General features: G+C 43.7%; 1 protein-coding gene across 9 annotated transcripts in view; it reads left to right on the forward strand.

Moving 5' to 3' along the window:
* Nucleotides 1-8,653, forward strand: part of LOC145659248 (uncharacterized) — a 123,115-nt gene extending 114,462 nt beyond the window's left edge. For 4 of the 9 annotated variants that reach the window (XM_081720539.1, XM_081720538.1, XM_081720541.1 and 1 more), the window contains 3 exons: nucleotides 5,135-5,275; nucleotides 5,423-5,685; nucleotides 7,655-8,653. In XM_081720539.1, coding sequence (XP_081576665.1) covers nucleotides 5,135-5,275; nucleotides 5,423-5,685; nucleotides 7,655-7,685 — 435 coding nt within the window. In that variant the 3' untranslated portion in view covers nucleotides 7,686-8,653. Of the gene's footprint in view, nucleotides 1-5,134; nucleotides 5,276-5,422 lie in introns of all 9 variants that reach the window. The other 5 variants (XR_014125247.1, XR_014125243.1, XR_014125246.1 and 2 more) reach the window with 2 other exon arrangements.
* The last annotated feature ends 11,347 nt before the right edge of the window (nucleotides 8,654-20,000 follow it).

A 20,000-nucleotide genomic window follows, 5' to 3' on the forward strand; every position in this document is an offset into this window, starting at 1 on the left:
ATTCCCTCTCTCCCTTTCTCTCTCTCTCGCTCTCTCTCTTTCTCTCTCTCTCTCCCTCTCTCACTCTTTCTTCTCTGTCCCACTGTTTATTAAGTCTGTAGCTCATTATTCTCTGCCCAGCGCTGAGCACTTCGCTCTGAGCACGCCTCCAGCGTGCCGCTCGGTGAGACCTGTCCTTTCCTCGCCCGTTTACCTCACGACCGGAGGGGGGCGGGGAGACGGTGGAGAGATGGCCGGCGTGGGTAGAGGTATGGCTTTGGGCAAGGCGGTTTAACGGCTCTTCTGTACGGTTCAGAGGTGGAGCGGGACGACCAGACCGACGGGGAGGGTTGAGCCACCTGACGCCTGTGAATGAAGTGAACTTATCGCTTCTGGCAGGTTTTGTTAAAATATTACACAGCCTGTCCAAGCCAGCCAGCCAACCCAAAACACACGCACCAACAGCCAGCAAATCAGCTCTATTGCACCAATGCAACCAGCATTTGTGGAACTGATGTGACTTCTGATCTGAGTATAGTTGTACGTCTTGTTTATGTACTCTGTAGCCCACCCACACCTCCATCACCACAAAAATCATTCAACTGACGTAGGTTTGGTGTGCCCCACTACATCACTGGGTGGGGAGATGTAGCTTGCAGTGCTGTTGTGTTTTATACACAGTGGGACAGCTGTAGGCTGATGGGAACTGTAGTTCTTAGGTGTAGCTCAGTATAAACTGGTGATGTGATGTGACTAAGTTTTATTGCAAAATGAAAAACTCTGAAGCATCCTTTCGATGCACTTCACAGCTTACAAAAATGCCTCATTTCTGCACATCTTGTATGTTTGTAGCTACAGCAACGACTAGAACAAGATTTCAAGAATGCATATTTTATGAGGCATGTTTTGGTATTCAGATTGAACAAATTGAGTTATTTTGAGGCTTTTTGCATTAGATAAGTGTTTCTTTTTTAAATCTTCACATCATAAAAGGGTTTTTTAAGTGACTTTACAGTTGTTCATACAATGGGCTCTTTTCTTGTCTCTTTTCTAATTGTTTTGGAAGCCCGTGTTAATTCAGCTCTACCATGCAGGTCCATACATGATAAAAGAGACTCCTTAATTAAAGCTGCAGTGTGCTGACGTCAAGGCTGTTTGAACTTTATCACTCTCTCCCTTTTTTCACCAGCAGTCCCTCTTCCAATCACTCGTTCTTATCTCTGAGTTGTTTCTGTCCCTATGTGCTCAACAAAAAGCATCGTAAAGCAGTGAGAGAGAGAGAGAGAGAGAGAGAGAGAGAGAGAGAGAGGGGAGAGAGAGAGAGAGAGAGAGAGAGAGAGGGGAGAGAGAGAGAGAGAGAGAGAGAGAGAGAGAGAGAGGAGAGAGAGAGAGAGAGAGAGAGCAGTAGGAAAGCTCAGTGATGTGGACTTCATGGTTCATCCCTCGAAGGGCAGGATACATGGCAAGGCCTAGCGACATCCACAGCTCATGTTGCCATGGCAATCTATCCAAGCTGGGGTGGGTAGGGGGCTGGTGACTGATCTTAGCCAGTTAAACACCAGAAGTAGGTGAGAGAGAGAGAGAGAGAGAGAGAGAGAGAGAGAGAGAGAGAGAGAGAGTGGTAGAAAGGGGGAGAGAGTGAACAGAGAGAGATAGAAAGACAGACAGAGAGAGAGAGAAAGACAAGCAGAAAGATGGAAGCAAAGAAATAGTGAGAGCAAGAGGCAGAGAGGGAGACAGAGAGCGAGAGAGAGAAAGAATGAACAAGGAATAAATGCAGGAGAGATGGATGTGACTCATTTATGAGAGGGAGGTGTGATTGGATGATATACGGAGAGGAAGTGGCTTTGGGCACAGGATGCTCGAGCTAAAAAAAAAAAACCACGACAAAGGGAGCGAAGAGAGAGAGAGAGACATGCAAAAGGCGTGGAGCGAGGCAGGAGACAGTCAAGAAGAGAAAGAGAGGAAGAGATGAACAGGTGGACTAATGCCTGCTAGACATCCGGCACTATGACCCAGTGCCCAGCAAGGCGACGGGCCCAATCTGGCAACCGAGCTGGTGTCTGGGAACTCAGGCCAAACGCAGCCTTGACTATAGCGTCAGAGCTCCCTGTCGTCTTCCCCGGGTCATTCCGGAACTAAACGATATGTTCGTTTTCAATTTTTCCTTTATATTTAAACCCGTAATTTAAGAGACATTCATTTGCAGTAGCTCGGATTTCTTTAAAATCATACATTTAATACTAATAAAATGTTAATGTCTACAGTACATATGCAACTTAACATTCTTAACTCATCTCATCCAGTTACTAGATTCATTTTATAATACACATAAAAACTTGGTATGCTAACACATTCTATGTAACCTATCTTAGACCTGCTGACTGCATCTTTAATGACACAAGCAAACACCTGGATTCTCATTACTGTACATATCACAACACTACTGAGATATCGGGGAATATAAAACTCTCCCATACACGTCCACCATCTGCAGTTGCAAAAGGTCAGTACTGTCTTTTTGGCCTCATTCTGCAAAAGCTGTATTTATTAATACAAACATAAAACAAAAAAACATTTGATTTGTGTTGTAATAAATATTTTTTCCCCACTTAATCCTCTGCTGAAATAGGAAACAACAACAACAACAACAACAACAACAACAACAACAACAACAACAACAACAATAATAATAATAATAATAATAATAATAATAATAATAATAATAGGACATCATATCCAATTCTCATTTCATATCCAGCACTCATTATGCTAACTGATATGAACTCAAATATTTTCATACAATCCCAGTGAGTGACATTTGCTAAATGGAAAATGATTTGGTCAGTATTTGGACTTGGTTATTGATGTAATATGCAGTGTTAATGGATAATTGTGGCTATAAATCATATTTCTGACAACCTCAATTCTTGAAAAGAAACACTAGCTTCCAATGTGAATGTTTTAATTCTGTGAAAAGCCGGGGGAAAAAAAAAAAATCTTAATGTATTAAACAGCAGAGGACATGATTGGTTTGGAGGAATGACTAACATGAAGAATGGCCCATAGCATTCAGAACAGTTATATCCATTCAGAATTTCTTAGCTCATTTTTCTGGATTTGTTTTCTGAATTTAATGATTTATTTTTATTTATACTTATTGAGAAAATCCAAAAGATAATTCTGGGTTAAACTAAACAAATGAATTGCGTTTGTTCCCCTGCTGCTGTCCATGCTGCAAGCTTTGCCGGTATTTGGCTCTCAAGCCAAGATGCTGTTATGAGCTATAGCACGTTATGTGGGTTTCTGGTCACACAGTGAAAACAATTCAGCGCCTTGTTTCACTGTGCCCTCATCACAGAAGCCGTCAGGCGCCGTGCTTGTTAAAAGCTTACAGAGTCAAATCAACAACACAGACAGAAATCATACGCCATTCAATTGAGTCGAATTCTCTAATACCGCTGCTTTGAGTGTGTGTGTGAACCCAATTTCAAGCGCATGGCCAATCATCATCATCATCATCAAAGCTCCTGATTGTATCAAGCCATGAAAATGTTTCTTCCATTATTCTTGTTTTTTTATCCTCTTCCTGCTTATTCATCTGTTCACGGTAGTTGTTTGCTTTGATTGCAGCTGATCAGTGCAGGCTGGACTTAAAGACCCATGTTAATGAATGTGTGTGTGTGTGTGTGTGTGTGTGAATGTGTGTGTGTGTGTGTGTGTGTGTGTGTGTCCAAAATAATGTGGGAGAATTAGATTCTAGTAATGTTCTAGTAGAAACTAGTAATGTTCTTCCTTACCACAGTATCTTAATTGTGCTCTCTCTCTCTCTCTCTCTCTCTCTCTCTCTCTCTCTCTCTCTCTCTCTCTCTCTCTCTCTCCCCCCCCCTCTCTCTCTGTCTCTCTTCACCTCTCTCTTACACACACATTACATTCTTTCTGGTGCTGCGAGGCCATTGGAAGAGGTACTGGACCCAAGGGGTAGTAAGGCTCACAGCAAGAGTGCAGCTGATGGAAGAGTGTGTGAGATCTCCCCTAATTCATTTCGTCATTATGGAAATGTGATTATCATTGGCTACGCATTTGAATCGGGTGTCAAACGCCTCCCCAGATTCTCTCTCTCTCTCTCTTTCTCTCGCTTTGTCTCTCTATCTCTCTCTCCCTCCTTCACTGTCTTTCTGTCTTTCTCTTCTCTTCCGGTCTTCCTCCGTTTACTTGTTGCATACACTCCCTTTTTACACCCTCTTTCACTTGTGACATATCCTACCCTTTTACCCATGGTTGTTTGCCTCCAACAACACTTAATACCTAACAATGCTTTGGTTTAGTTGTTTAATTCCCTTTCTGTCTCCCAGTCTCTCTCTCTCTCACACACATTCACACGTACGCACGTGCACTCTGTGTGAAGAAAGGCAGATGGGGAAGCTCAGACTCATTTAATGGTCAGTTTAGCTAATGTGCTAATGGCCGCCGAGAGAGTGACAGGGAGCTAATGAGCGCTTCATTTGGCCAATCAGATCCATTTCTGCTGCGCATAATCAGCATCTCAAGACTGGTTGCCGTGGCAGGCGTCACCAAGGTAATTGCACCTTTCAGAGGTGCTTGGATACTGCAAACAGGGGGACAGAGAGGAAGGGAAAGAGAGGGGGGGGGAAATCGGTGAGGGGCGGGCGGGTGTATAATATAAATAAAGGCAAATCATTTGAGAATATGGAGAAGAGAACATTTATTCTGAGAAATTATATATTGAGTATGCAGCTGTGGCCTTGTGTGTTCACTGCTTATTGAGTTTGTTTTGGACTGCACGTTTCTGTTTTTCTCGTCACACACACACACACACACACACACACACACACACACACACACACACACACACAGACACACAGACACACACACAGACATTGAGAGTCCAAGTTTGTAACCAGTTTGTCACATTGACTCTCTTATCGATGTAACCCTGAAGTCCTGCTGAAGGGCTTTGACATGAGTGTAAAACTGAGTGCTGAGTGCGAGCTCACACACACCTTTCTGCCTCTGTGTTTAACTGCTGACATGTGATTAGTTTTGCCTGTGATAAGTCAAAGGAGTGTGTGTGTGTGTGTGTGTGTGTGTGTGTGTGTGTGTGTGCGCGTGCATTCACTCCATGTCTCTACAGACAATCCCACAGATGGCTAATTACTGCACAATCGTAGCAGCAGGGAGCATGCTTCTCCACCCTATCCCCCCACCCACCCCCTCCCGTCAGCAGGAAAGAATGGATGGAGCTGCGCAATCTCTGCCATTCTGTGGTATGAAGGTAATTGCATGGTAGTGTGGGCCTGCCAGCCTTTCTCTCTTCTCTTCTTTCTCTCCCTCACTCCCTCTCTCCTCCACCAGTCTATCTCTCCTTCTCCCCATCTCTCCCTTTCTAGTCCTCTCATCTGTCTCTCCCTCCCTCTCTCAGCCCTTCCCTCCACTGATCCTCCCTGGTAGGGGCGGAGCGTATCTCCATTCCTCTCCTCTTCCCCTCGACAGCTTTAAGAGCAGCAGCAGGAGCGCGTCCACCGCCGCTCCGCCCGTACGAGGTGCAGGGAGGAGGCTGGGGCCAGCACCCACCCCAGACAGATCTGCTCCCCCCGCACCACTCCACCTCTCCACCACTCCACCTCTCCACCTCTCCACCACTCCACCTCTCCACCTCTCCACCTCTCTGCACTTTGACTTGCAGTGAGTCTGGATTTTGTGTTCCAATGGAGCAACGTACAAGAACATGAGGGTTACACACACACACACACACACACACACACACACACACAGACACACACACACACACACACACACACACACACACACACACACACACACACATACACACACACACACACACACACACACACACACACACATACACACACACATACACATACACACACACACATACACACACACACACACACACACACACACACACACACACACACACATACACACACACATACACACACACATACATGCACACGTGAAGTCAATCTGTTCTTCACAATCTATTGTGAAAGTTCACACTCAAAAAGAGCACACATGCAGTCATGCAGCTAACACAATCTGTTCTTGGCTTTGTATACACACACACACACACACACACAGAGTGAGTGAGTGAGAGGAGCTGATGTTCCGTCTGGTGTAAAAGGTCAAGTGTCTGGCCAGTCTTTCCTCTTGACGTGTGGTTTGCATGAAGTGGCCACGTGTCTGTGTTTGTACACACACGTGTGAAGATCTGCTAATCTCTTCTCATGCATGTGTGTGTGTGGGTGAGCGTGTGTGTGTGCGCGTGCGCATGCATGCAGATTTGAGCTGTTTAAGATCTGTCAGCTGCCTGTCAGCATTTAAAGATAATGAATGTTGGACAACCACACACACACTTCCTGAGCAGCTCAACAGTCTGCATTACCAGAGGCTGGAAGATGAATTAACCTTGAGTTTAGTCTCAGATAATGTGATGGAATTTATATACTGGTTTCTACCATGTTCATTTAATGTGTGTGTATATTTCTGTGTGTGTGTGTGTGTGTGTGTGTGTGTGTGTGTGCATGCATGCAGTATCCCCCCATAGCGCACACACACACACACACACACTCTCTATCTGCCTGTCTGCCCCTCTCCCTCCCTGTTTCTTTCTCATGATGTTTTTTTGATCCTAAGCCTGTTCAAACAGGGCAGAGCAGAGAGAATGATTAGATAGACAAACCAGGTTTCTTTCTTCTGTTGATGTAGTCAGGGTGCCAAGACTATGAGATCAGGAGAGCTCAGAGTCCTTACACACACACACACACACACACACACACACGCGCGCGCGCGTACAGAGGTTTGCATAAATAATAGTTGAAATCACAACAGTTGAGTGATTTGTTTGCACTGCAGGTATGCATATGTGCATGAGCTGAATATGCGTGTGCATGTGCTTGGGCGTTTGCTTATACACAGCTGCTTGAAAGTGTGAACTATTACATCCTCCTGGATGCGCTGCATGCGGTCCTGCCAGGTTTTCCAAGTTTTCCTTCTCTGCTGTATGTACGAAAATAATGTGTGGAGCAGGATTTTAGTCCCGAAGTAGTTTTAGGATGATAGTGATGCTCTAAACGGAAGCACGTCCGAGGCCTCCAGAGGAGCCCTGTAAGCGTGGACGTGTGTGTGCAGCTTGTGGAGATCAACAGCATTATATTACTTCCACCTTCACTGCAGGTGCAATTTAGAAATGCCCATTGATTAAGAAGGTTTTAGCACATCTGCATTAATACTATCAAAGCCCTCATAGTAAGTTAGTTATGTAGTTAGGTAGGTAGGTAGGTAGGTAATTAGTTAGGTAGGTAGCTGGGTAGTTAGATATGTTGGTAGTTATTTAGGTAGATAGGTAGTTAGATATATGGGTAGTTAGGTACTTAGGTAGGTAGTTAGATAAGTTGGTAGTTATTTAGGTAGGTAGGTAATTGGTTAATTAGTTAGTACCTGGCCAGAGGTTTTTTACAGAGGCCAGAGGTCTTCTAAATTGTACATAATTTTACAAGCACCCAACTTTACTAACAGTAACACAGGGTGAGTGTTAGTTTTCTGTCATTAGCTAAGAGCATCTTCATTTAAGTGCACGTGGATATGTTTACTATGCTTATTCTCACTCTGGTGCATCCCCATTATCCCTAAGGTCATCCCTGTCCAACATTCTCATTGGATGAGAAAGATCCCCTGAATGATTGTGAGCTGACCACACTGAAGCCTTACGTCCCTCTCCTCCTCCCTCTCTCTCTCCCTCTCTCTCTCTCTCTCTCTCTCTCGCTCTCCTCCTACTCCTCTGATGATGAGGAATTTTAAATGCGGTGTGAGCTTAGCTTGGCACGTCGGATTCGTCAGCAGGGTTCGCAGACATCTGTGCCTTTGACATCTCTACCCTCAGTCCTTCTGCCCAGTGCGCTGAGCACAAATCCACTTCTAGACGCTTTATCTTGCAACACCACGTCCGGCGTTTTTAGTGCCAGAGGGTGTGGTTAACTCAAACACTCGCCTCCCATAAAGCCTGTTTGCTGCGTCATTAATGTTTAATGTTTAAGAACGTCGCCATGCCATCCAAGGCCCAGAAAACTTGTCTTCTGTTTTCGTCTCTTCACCACTTTCCTGTTTTCATGCTCAGATTAGTGCAAAAGCTCCAAAGGCCTCTGCATTTTGGCTGCTCATGATGCCAGATGGATTTGGGAATTTGCCATTCCAGGCTTAATTCAGAGCAGGACTTGGGTTATAACCTCTCCAGGATGGCAGTGAACCTCACCACCTTTTGGCTGCCGGATGGTGAACACACACAGTCCCTGTTTAGTTGATCTTGCAATGGAAGGTTTTGCCCTTTTTGGAAGAAGGCGTGTAGGCTGCTTCAACCATTCAGCCAGACACCGTACGTGATGACTTATCCAGTCAATCGTTTTTGAATGAATAAATGTCTGAGACTTGCAGATATATGTTTTGAGTGCTAGAAACCTTTAATATTCGTTATGTTGTTCTTCACCAATTTCACGACATGTATTAAGGAAATATATGGAGAAGTTGCCTAGCAAGTCAGAAATGTGGATTTGTGGGAGTTGAGTGGCAACCGTTGTGTGATTATGTCTGTTCATGAAGCATGAACACCAAAAATAAAATAAGAATTTTAAAAATGTTACAGTGTCTGATTTTTCCAAGTAAAGTATGATGTTGAAAATCCTGGTTATAAAGACTTCAGAAGAAATCTGGTAAGGAGTTAACAGATTTCCAGATTGCTTTAAACCATTCTCATTTAGTATTATTGTTTTCATACATTCCCAGCATTGGCAGGTAAAGCACTCAGTGGAATAAATTGTGAAATTAGGTGTTATTTGCTTTTGACAAGGAAAAAATGTTACTTTTTTTTTTCTAGATTTAGCTGTAACTGAAGCTTAAATAAAAGTAGCACACTTCTTGATTACCTTAATTTAGGGCCCCCTAATGCCAGCATTATACAGTTTGCCATCAAATTCATCTGCCTGACCAAATTGAACAGTTGGTGTGAACATGTTTGCAGTAATTGGTGCCTTTCAGTCAATGTGCTGCCAAAGAGTTTAACGATACGCTGATTCTTTGCGCACTTTTGGAATAATTATGGACACTTTTGGCGTGCACAGGGGAAAAGACACACTGGCCAAATTGTAGGCATGGGATAAAATGAAATTTACATTTTTGATATATGGAACAATATGTACTTGATATATGGGATACATAATGTTTGAATTTACATTAACTAAGATTAAAATGGCTCTTAAAGTGTCATTCAAGGTGAGAGACTCCCCCGAGGCTCAACCATAAACGTAAGCAAAGGTTAAGAAGACGCATGCCGTGATTTTGGGCATTGCTTCTGCAATATGAAAATCATAGTTAGAGCGGCATAATAACGCATGAGGCCTACAGGAGCAACTCTTTTCATCTGTCCTTACAAACAAATGGCGGTGAGGCGCCGGATAGGCTGGGCTCACAGGGCTGTCATTACTGCCATTCCAGACTGTGACTTAATACGTTTTAATAAACACCCAATAAATGTTAGGATGACCTCCTTCCTCTACCCACACAGGGCCATTACTCCTATTAACACTGTTTTATATTCTGAACATGTGTTCGTTTAACCTTGCCTGGCCGTAATGAGCAAGGATTACGGCAAAAGAGTGAGCTGAGCCGAGCCGAGCCGAGCCGAGCCAGCGGTGGCCGGCCTGGTCTAGAGCTAAGCTGAACCAAGGACGTGGGGAGATAGCTGTGTGGATGGTGTAGCTGAGTTCCACTGGGGCCTAGGAGTGGGACAGACAGCAGAGGATGAGACACCTCGGGAAGGAAAAGACAAGGTGAGATAAGGAGAGCGTCTTTGTTATATTTGACCTTCTTACTGTGAAGGAAGCATCAAAAACAAGAGAGCAGAGCTACTTGGTCTACCCTGATGAAGGAGAAAACACACATATTGTCTGTGTGTGTGTGTGTGTGTGTGTGTGTGTGTGTGTGTGTGTGCGTGTGTGTGAGGGTGAAGTGTAAGTGAAGCGCATTCTCTGTCCATCTCTCTCTTTTCACACACATATACACACAAATACTTTGTTTACTGAGAAATAGTAGACCTCGGGAAAATGAATGTAAACAATGAAGGGAAGAATTAAATATTTCCTTTTATCCGGGTGTAACTATCACGGTTAGTCCCTCCCAGCTTCCATGTTCCATGTTTTCCCTGTCTAGTTCCATTCCGTAGTTTTGTTTTCTCTGCACCTCATTTGATTTTCCACACCTGTCCCTTGTCTTGTTAAGTTCATGTATTTAAACCCTGTCTGATGCCCTGTGGCTTGACTGTTCTCTGCTTCCTTCATTGTGTGTATGTGTTCGTTGTGGTTGTTAGGTTCATTGTCTTTGATTGGTTTAATGTCTGAATGCTTTTGACATCCCATCTCGGTATACCCGTAAGTTTGTACTCTTTGTATCCTAGCCTAACCCCCGCATTTTTCCTAGTCTTTGTTATAGTTCCTAGTCTCTGTTTGCCTTCGTGTGCTTTTGCTTTGTGTTTCCTAGCTTTCGATTATCCTAGCCCTTGTTTTTGTTATGTATTCTAAAACTCTCCATGTTGGCTCTATGACCCTGGACTACTCTGATTACGACTCTGGATTTGCCCATAATAAATCTTTGCACATGCGTCTGCCTCCTTACTGCTCACCGTTACAGTTTACAGGTGTGTGTGTGTGTGTGTGTGTGTGTGTGTGTGTGTGTGTGTGTGTGTGTGTGTGTGTGTGTGTGTGTGTGTGTGTGTGTAGCACTTCACTTACACTTCACCTTCACTCACACACACTGGCCATAGCCTGGATGGGAGGATGACGTGTGGCACTGGGCTTCAGTACTACTGACGGTCTATTATTGCCTCAGTAGCTTTTCTCATGAGCCTGTTTTTGCATTGCTAACACAGACTCTGGGTTGTGTGAGAAGCCATATGTCATATTTACCTCACCCATCTTCTTCGTTCTTCTCCTTCTTGTTTTCATTCTCTCCTTTTTCACGTTGTCACACTCGCTTTTTTTCCGGACCGTTCTCACATTGCCACTTCCTCCTCCGCAGCCTGTACAAAACTGTTAAGAGTAGATGTGTTATTGGGAGTAAATCGTGTTGTCTTTTAAAACAGCCTTTACAGTGATTAGTGCATCAGGACATCTTGCTGCAGTTTGTGGGACCTAAACCCGCAGGAGAGCATGACCACATGGAAGAACAGGTACTACAGGTGCCTGGAGATGTGTATTTGGTACGACAAGAAAGTTGCAAAACTGTATTTCAATGTTTCATATATGGCAGTAAGCTTTCACGATTTTGAGTTTTTTGCATTTTGTTTTGGGGTTTTGGGGTTCAGTATTGAGAGTTCAGGTTTCATGTTTTGGGTGGGTTCAAGTTTCAGGGTTCTGAGTTTGTGTTCTGGGGCTTGGGGATTCGGGGTTTGGGGGTTTGGGGATTCGGGGCTTGGGGATTCGGGGTTTGGGGATTGGGGGTTTGGGGATTCGGGGCTTGGGGATTCGGGGTTTGGGGATTCAGGGTTTGGGGATTCGGGGTTTGCCCGCACACAAGACTTCATTCAGCTCTCTGGGTTGGTGGTGAAGGCAAACCTTTACACGACAATCTGTTAGACTGTCAGCCAGTGTGACATGAAGGAAAACACAACAACTCCAAATGAGCCAACAGGAAGATGTAGGCTGGAATGTGGAGAGCATTACTTACAGAGACAGAATCAGGGCCAGATAAACTGAGGAAGTAAAAATACAGTTTTCTCTACAAAATGAAACCATTCCTCTGTCTCCCTCTGACTCTCTCTCATTCACTATCAATCAATGCTTCTCCCCCAAATCCAGAGGAAAATCAGATACATTGGAGAGGACGGGCAGAGATTACATTTGATGTACTAGGCCAATTTGTCTTCTGTGTTTATTGTCTTCCATGTTTCTACTGCTATTATCACTCTGGTTTCATAGCTTTGGCATTGTTGTGTGTTGTGACTGCTATGCCAATGAACCTGAGAGAGAGAGAGAGAGAGAGAGAGAGAGAGAGAGAGAGCGAGAGAGAGAGCGAGAGAGAGAGAGAGAGAGAGAGAGAGAGAGAGAGAGAGAGAGAGAGAGAGAGAGAGAGACAGCTCTGGTATAACCATGGGGTATGACCATGAGGAGAGAGGGATGGGTTTGGGTGAGTTAAAGGTTTGAAAAGAGGTCTGAAGCTGCAAACCATTAAGGAATGGCAGGGAGAGAAGGACGTGTCTACCTGGAGGACAAAAGAGAAGAGGTGTGAAGAGAGGGGTGAGAAACTGAGAAACTGAGAAATAAATGGCAAAGCAAAGGGACTGAGAAACCACAGCCCCCCTCCAACTAACACTTGATTCAGAACTAAGCTGCCTTTCAGATGTAATGTAGGTTCTTGTATGCCGGGAATAGTGTGTGTGTGTGTGTGTGTGTGTGTGTGTGTGCTCCTTCACTGTCGATATGTAGTCTGACAGGGATTACCACTGAGCCTTCTGAGAAGCAACAGTGCCGTTAGTGCAAGTTCTACTACTCCATCCACAATCCACCTCTAGCATTTTTTCTCTCGCTCTCTCTCTCCTTCTCTCTCCCCCACTCTCTCCCTCTTTCTTGGTTTTTTAGTCAAATCATGTATAGAGTTTGATTTTGGCCTTTAACAATGCACATGTAACACCCAGTGCTTTGAAGGAAAATGGTGTGTAGATCCAACTTTGTGCAAGTAACTGACGCCGGGCAGCTGGTGATAAATTGATTATCGTAGTTAATATTGTTAACCCTATAATATAATAATACTAATAATACTAATTACAATTATCAAAAATCAGTAACCCCTATGGTTTGATGGCTAAATAAGGACTAAATAAACAATCTCTCTCTTCTTTCTTCTCCTGAACTTATCAGCTATTTGAAATGACCCCATATATTAAACATTTCCACTTAACACCCTGTCCATCTACATTTCCCAAATTCTGATCCATCCTGCCCTGTGTAATACCATAATGCCTTCCCCACCTCTGTCTTACGGATCTAGTGATCTTGCAGCAAGAGGATGTCAGGAGACACTGCTGAAATGGTTTTAGTGGACTGCTGTGAGAATGTAAACAAACAGGAACATGCCCACAGGCTGTGCCTCCAACGCCTGCTGTCCATCCGCAGCACGTCCGTGTTTCGCAGTGTAAACAAGCGAAACAGCCTCTTGATGTCTAAGCGAACATCAGGGATCGCGTTCACTGACGTAAACGTTAAGACCCCAATGTTTCAAGTCAAGTTTGTTTGTTATCGAGATGTGTTCAATACCACAAATCGGTTGACAGCATTTTAACTATTTGGCAGAGGCAGTGGATGTACTTCGGTCTTTAGAAGGTCCACTGACGTCGGCAGCGTTCACAGGCATTCTGGATTAACACGTAAAACGAACACATCAAATTTTAGTCAGGTAAACAGCGTGTCTTTGTGTCCTTCTCAACACAGTGACTGACAGAAAAATCAATAGTGATCGCATTTACAGACACTGTAATGTGATGGTTGCAGGAATAAGCTTCATGCAGGCTGAGTTAATCACAACACATTAAGATGATTTTATTATATTTGCAAGGACAATCACACAGTGCCTTGATTTAGTGAAAATGGCACATTGTCAATCATAAAAAAACCAAAGTGACTGGATGTTTGAGATCAGAGATCAGAAACTGAAACAACAACCCCCCTCCCCTCTTAAAAAGGAGCCCACGTTGTTAATTTTATTTTTCCCCAAAACTACAAAAATAAAAGTCACTTGCATTTTGACAAAGGAACACATAGGCAGCCATCCACTTTCAAAAGTGTTCCTTTCCTGTCAGTCCTTAGGCCAGAGGTTCTTGCTACTTCTTTAGCTCCTCAGTCTTGACAGCTGGGGCTGTTTATCATTAAGTTCACCAAACCCACAGATTTGGGACAAAACATCATTAGTGTCCTTATGGCCTCAAGATATTAGCATTTTAATTTATTTGTGTTGTTTCAACAAAGGATGTAATACCATTCCTCAAAATGGACAATTAAGTAAACAACAGGTAATTAGGGAACATTTTAATTGCGACAGGATTACAAGGAACCCATCAACTTTGCACTATGCTTGGATTCTTACTGATTATGAGTCATGGTAGCATTTAACTTGGTTGGTGTGTGTGTGTGTGTGTGTGGGTGTAACAATAGGCTTGAAATTAGGCTATCGTACAACAGCTGCCATGACCCAGGGCTACACAGTTTAAAGAACAACATCTCTGACCTAGAGAAAACAAGAATTGACAAAAGAACAGAAAACTACAGAGATGGAAGGAAGTCCAGCAAACGGGTGAACGTTCCAGTGCTCGTTCGCGAGTTTCACCTATTCAATCACCCGCAATTTGCCCGGGTAATTGATTCTACTAGAACAGGGATGAGTTGGGCAATTAGGGGTTCACGAGCTACAGCTGCGTTTTGACATGGTTTCATTCATTTCCCTCTGCCTGCGTTTGGCCGCCCCCCTCCGCTAGACACGGGCGAGGAAAGAGCTCTAAAATCGTAACATCTGGAGTTCCGTGTTGAAACAACACCGGCGTCCCGATCCCCCTCTCTGAAGCCATTAGGGGAGTGATGACTGAGCAGCAAGCTTCGCCATCCCAGTCTGGTTATCCTGGATGCTCCCGAGTTGCAGCTTCTCTGCGCAGACACATCGACATCCTCCTTCCCATTCTTTCATTCTTCATTGCTCTTTCCAGCTTCATACCTCAGCCTCAGTCATGGAATTGTGTTTGATTTATTTTCCTCAACTTCTCTTTCCCCACTAGGTTGAAGGAGCAGACATGTGTGCCAACGATCACAAACGCCCCAGTGAGCAACGTGTGGGGTGTCTATATGATAAATACTGGGTAAATACAGATGTTGCTATTGCACATCTGGGTTTTGTTGTGCTACTGTTTCCACGGAGAGAAGGAATGCCAGGGTCCGACCATGGGCAGAGAGACACCCTACTTTTGGTGTGCTTGCCTTTAAACACTTTATAACTGTTATAACTGCATGATTCACACATAATGAGGCTCTAAAGGTCAACGTGATGAGCTTGTTAACTTTTACAGTGGAAATGTAGAGGTGCGTAAAGTTAATACAACATTAGTCCATCCTAATCTCATTTGCTTCAGATTTAATATGACTGAACTCATTTGTTTTGGTCTCACAGTGTGTCGTGCTCGAGAACTTTCTGTCAATCACATAACCAGTGTGAATTAAGAAGACAAGAAGCTGAGTAAGAAAAAGCGGCTCATCTGATTGGATATCAATGCGTCCGATCAATTGATTGGTGCCCTGGCTTCCTCTCATAATGGAGGGCTGAGAGGACCAAAATGTAGTTATCTTAGCATTATGCCTGATTTGATTATGGTTATCAATGCATTGCACTCCAGCCAGATGGAGGGCTTTGTGTCCTGTTATCTTTGAAATCAAAACCAAAGACACTCAAGTGATATTTTCTATATTCAAAAGGTCAACAAACATGTCTATGGTTGATGAAACAGACAAGTCAAAATGTGTAATATTTCCCATTTATGAATATGGAGACCTTGGAAATGCGGACTTTCTGCGCAAAGCCCCCCCAACTGCAAACATGTACCAGTCTTCCATCAGGTAATGACAGTAGGGTAATTGGGCGGTTGGCCTTGTGTCTTTATGCATTCGTCTTTCTGCAGGTGCGCTACAATGAGAAGAAAGGCCTTGTGGGACTGCGTTAACATCGACTTTGTTTCAAATGACCACATTTTTCACTGTCTGCTGGTGTCCGCTTGCCTGTTTGATATATGCAGGGGATTTTCCAAATGAAGTATTATAAATGGGTTAAAAATATGCAGCCATAGAAAATGAGCAATTAATCCAGTTCCAGTCAACAGTCTGTCCATAAGGAAATGGCCTCATTATGTGTGCTATTGAAACACAGAGAAGGCAGTGGGAACTAACAGTTCTACATCTACAGCGTCTGGGTAGAAAATACCTTCCAGCAAATTTTGATTTGTCTTCTTATATGAGTAGATCTTCAGTGCCTTTCTTGTATTCCTGCTCGCTCGCTTGCTCTCTCTCTCTCTCTCTCTCTCTCTCTCTCTCTCTCTCGCTCTCTCTCTCTCTCTCTCTCTCTCTCTCTCTCTCTCTCTCTGCCTCAGGCATGCTAGGCTGGTTTCTAATTGAGGTAAAGGGCGGTCGAGAGAAGATGGCTTTTGGTTGATAGTGTTTTCCTTCCTTCTCTGTCACATGCATGAATGACACTGTTGTCGTTGTGTGTGTATGTGAGAAAGAACTAATTACTTTATAGCTTTGGAAAATGAGATTTGCTGTATATCTGAGTTTTGAGAGGTTGCCTTAAATTTGTAAGCCAACGTGAGAATTTGGTTTTTGAAGCAGTATGACAGGACAGAAAATAAATGGATCGGGTGCTTTCTCTCAATATAAGAGAGCAGCTTTCTTTTTTTACAGTGTGCAAATGTAGGAAGAGTACATTCCCCCTCTCTCTGTGTGTCTCACACACGCACAGAGGGAAAAAAGACCAGCATAGCCTTGAGTCAGTGAGCCAGAAGGGCAGTCATGTTATCACTTAACTTCAATAGCATGGAGTCATTGGACCAGGGAAGGAGTGAAAGAGCGAGAGCGAGAGAGAGAGAGCGAGAGAGAGAGAGAGAGAGAGAGAGAGAGAGAGAGAGAGAGAGAGAGAGAAATAGGACACTGGTTTGGAGATGTGATAGCAGGGGAAAGGTCTTATCGCGCTTCTCTCTCAATTACACTCAGCTTTATTCTTTCCTCTTCTGTCTTTCATTGCACTTCTCTTTATTCCCCCTCTTCCCAGCTCCCTCTCTCTTTCCCTCTCGTCCTCTATCTCTCTCCCACAGTCCAATAGTGCAGTAGAGAGTTATACCCAGGGCCCTAGGGACAAGTAATCCGTGGCTACGTCTCGCTGTGACGCAGCCACGGATGTGCGTGGCCTTGCCCTTGGAGGCCAGAGAGTGTGGAGCATGTGTTCACAGCAGGTTCACTGCCCTGGGTTTGGACCCCATGTCCACGGTTGTGTGCTTCACACTTTTCATAGTTGGCTGCAGCTTCCTGCACCATTTTAAGCCTGCGCTCCTGAAGTTTGTGAGCAGGTGAAAGGAGGAGGGGCTTAGTCATCCAGCTGTAGTCGTTAAAATGAAATTTCCACGTTTATCAGTGATTTGGAGGCTTTTCTGGCTTTCTCCTGGCTGTATGCTGTGTGTGGGGTTGCTACAGCGTGTGAAGGCAGGGGTACAGGGCTTTTGAGGGGTTTTCGGGGGTGAATTGGGAGGTATTGGAAGTGTTTTTTCTGTCTTAAAATGGTAAACTGAGATGCTAAGGGCATCTTAAGTCAACCTCCCTTGTGCCATTCTCTTTTTCTGTGTTTAGCAATTGCTTTAAGAGAAGGGAAATTATTTGAAAGGGGATAGTGTGGTTTTTTTTTGGGGGGGGGGGTTGTTTTTTTGTTTTGCTTTTTTTTCATTGAGGGAAGCCAGGGTTTCTCAGTATTTCTCTATGGGTGTGTGGGTGTGCGCATGTGTGCGCGGAGGTGGATGGGTGACTGTAGTAGTTGTAGTGGTGGTAAAGATCTGAGTAAGTGTCAGGCTTTGTATTCCAGAGCCAGAATTAGTCCAAGCCTACAAATAATACAAATTTAAAAAACACCAATTTACAATGCTGATTCCTAATGGGTATACAGTATATTACAGTATAATCTACAACTGTATTGCATTTATGTTGAATATACCCAAAAGCTGCAATTACAGTTCTAATTAACATTCACATTTGTAGATAAAACAGTCACAGATAGATGTAGCTTTCATTAAAAGATTGTGCCTATATCTATCTATTGCATATTTTAGAACATACTGCACACACAAATATCATCTAATAGTTAAATCCATATTTTATAAGATACATACCTGAAGCCTGTTGTCTCTGAAAGAAGTGAACTGTAAAACTCGAGGGCTGGGAATTCTGGGAGTTCTGAAGTACTGCTCTTCAGCACTTCAGACATTTGACACGCTGCTGTTCAAAGAAGCTCACCTATCAAACACCGGCTCTCCTCTCCAGCGGGCCTCCTCCTCCGGTTCATCAGTCCTCCCATCCAGACCGCATGGTGCAATCCTGCCCAACTGGTGATGAATGTAGAGGGTCATTTACATTTACAGCGTTTGGCGAAGTGCTTGCTGTGTCCTTATGCTATCAGAACTTATGCTGTGTCCTTATGCTAATCAGAAGTTTCCTGTAGAGACAGGAGTTTCAGAATGACTTACACACACAGAAAACAGAAGAGAAGTGCAGTTGTTTCTCTGTTTTTTATAATGGTAAGTGCACAATCCAATAACTGTCAGTGGTCCAGTCTTGAGGTGACCAGGGACAGGTCAAGGCCCAGCAGGTGGGTTGCCTCGATGCTGCTGTACAGGGGGGCTTGCATGTCTGGATTAGGGATGTGATTCCTAATCTGTTCTAAACTACTTCCTAAACTATTCACCGTTCTTGTAAAGGTCATCTGCTGGGAACAACATTTACAAAATGTTACAAGAGACTTGATAAATATGTGTGATAAATATGTTTAAAACAAACAAAAAGAATACAAGCAGGAGGAATCCACAATGTCATGCTTAAAAACCTTTAGGGATGTCTTAATGCAATACAACTTCTGCTGAATCTGATCTGTCATCTTTTATAGTATCACCAAGGAGGGACGCCATCCTATACCAGCCCACAGACCACCCAGCGTCTAAGCTATTCTGGTTCGTCTCATATTTCCTTTTCTACCTGGTTGTCAGGCTGTTTTCACTGACATGACACAGTGACCCTGCGAAGACATGGAGTATTTGTCACTATATGACGTTGACAAAACAACAAACGTTTCCTTTCACAGACATGGCAGTTGGTTTTGTTTCAAATCGAAACGAAATGTGTTTTGGCAGCAGAGGTGATGGGGTACTTCCTCTCTTCCAGAGGACAAAACAGCGATGTTTTATGAAACGCCTGACGACACACGTAAATTAGCCTCGCTACGACTAGCTGTGGCACAAGGGAAATTCTGAAGACCCGGACTGGGTCTGGATCGAACGGCTTCGTGGAGGCGGAGCTGTGGTTGCATCCCTTAACGCAGCACTAATGTCTTTACCTGTCACCAGTCATAAGCTGATCAGCGCGTGGAGAACTGGCTCGTAGCCCATCCGGCCCTCACTGCTTCAGAGCAACTGTAAAGCCTGAAGGTTGTAGATACATTTGTACTCTAAAGCTCCCTGCATCCAAAGTGTTCTGCATTGTTCTGCTTCTACTTTCGTGTAGAGAGAGAATTAAACACGCTTTTTTAGACGCAGGCCTGGAAGCCAGTGGGGCACACACGTGCTTTCCTAATGCACTTCATGCATTGTTTACCCAAGCAAATGTCTAATTACCAGGTAGAATTAATTAATTACTCTTCTTCCAAAGCACTCCTTCCGCTGGGTGCACAGGAACTGTGTGGGAGACATGACAGTTAAATTCCTATGTTGCCAATGCAGTAACTTTATCACTAAAATAGAAATGACAATAATAAAATTATTATAAATGTTATAATAAAATAAAGGTTAAAATAATTAATAATGTTTAGTAAAATACAAACCAAAATAATATATAATGAAGTAAGAAGCAATAAGAAAACGGATAAAATGATATTACAAACAAATACTTACAAACACAAACTGGCATGCTAAATCTGCAGCTTGTGTTTTACCCCGGTAGTAGTTTGTTTTTCTTTTCTTCTCTCCCACCCTCTTTTACTCTCTCTCACTCTTCTTCTGTCTCTACTTCTCGCTCTCTCTCTCTGTACTTCTCTCTTGCTTCAGTTCAGTTCAGTAAGTTTTATTGGCATGACCATATACAATTACAGCATTGCCAAAGCAGTATGACAACATGAACATTACACAACTTTACAGCCTTTGCGATTTATGGAAA

This window comes from Electrophorus electricus, chromosome 9, assembly GCF_041902795.1.
Source record: "Electrophorus electricus isolate QZ-2024a chromosome 9, ASM4190279v1, whole genome shotgun sequence".
Lineage (NCBI taxonomy): Eukaryota > Metazoa > Chordata > Actinopteri > Gymnotiformes > Gymnotidae > Electrophorus > Electrophorus electricus.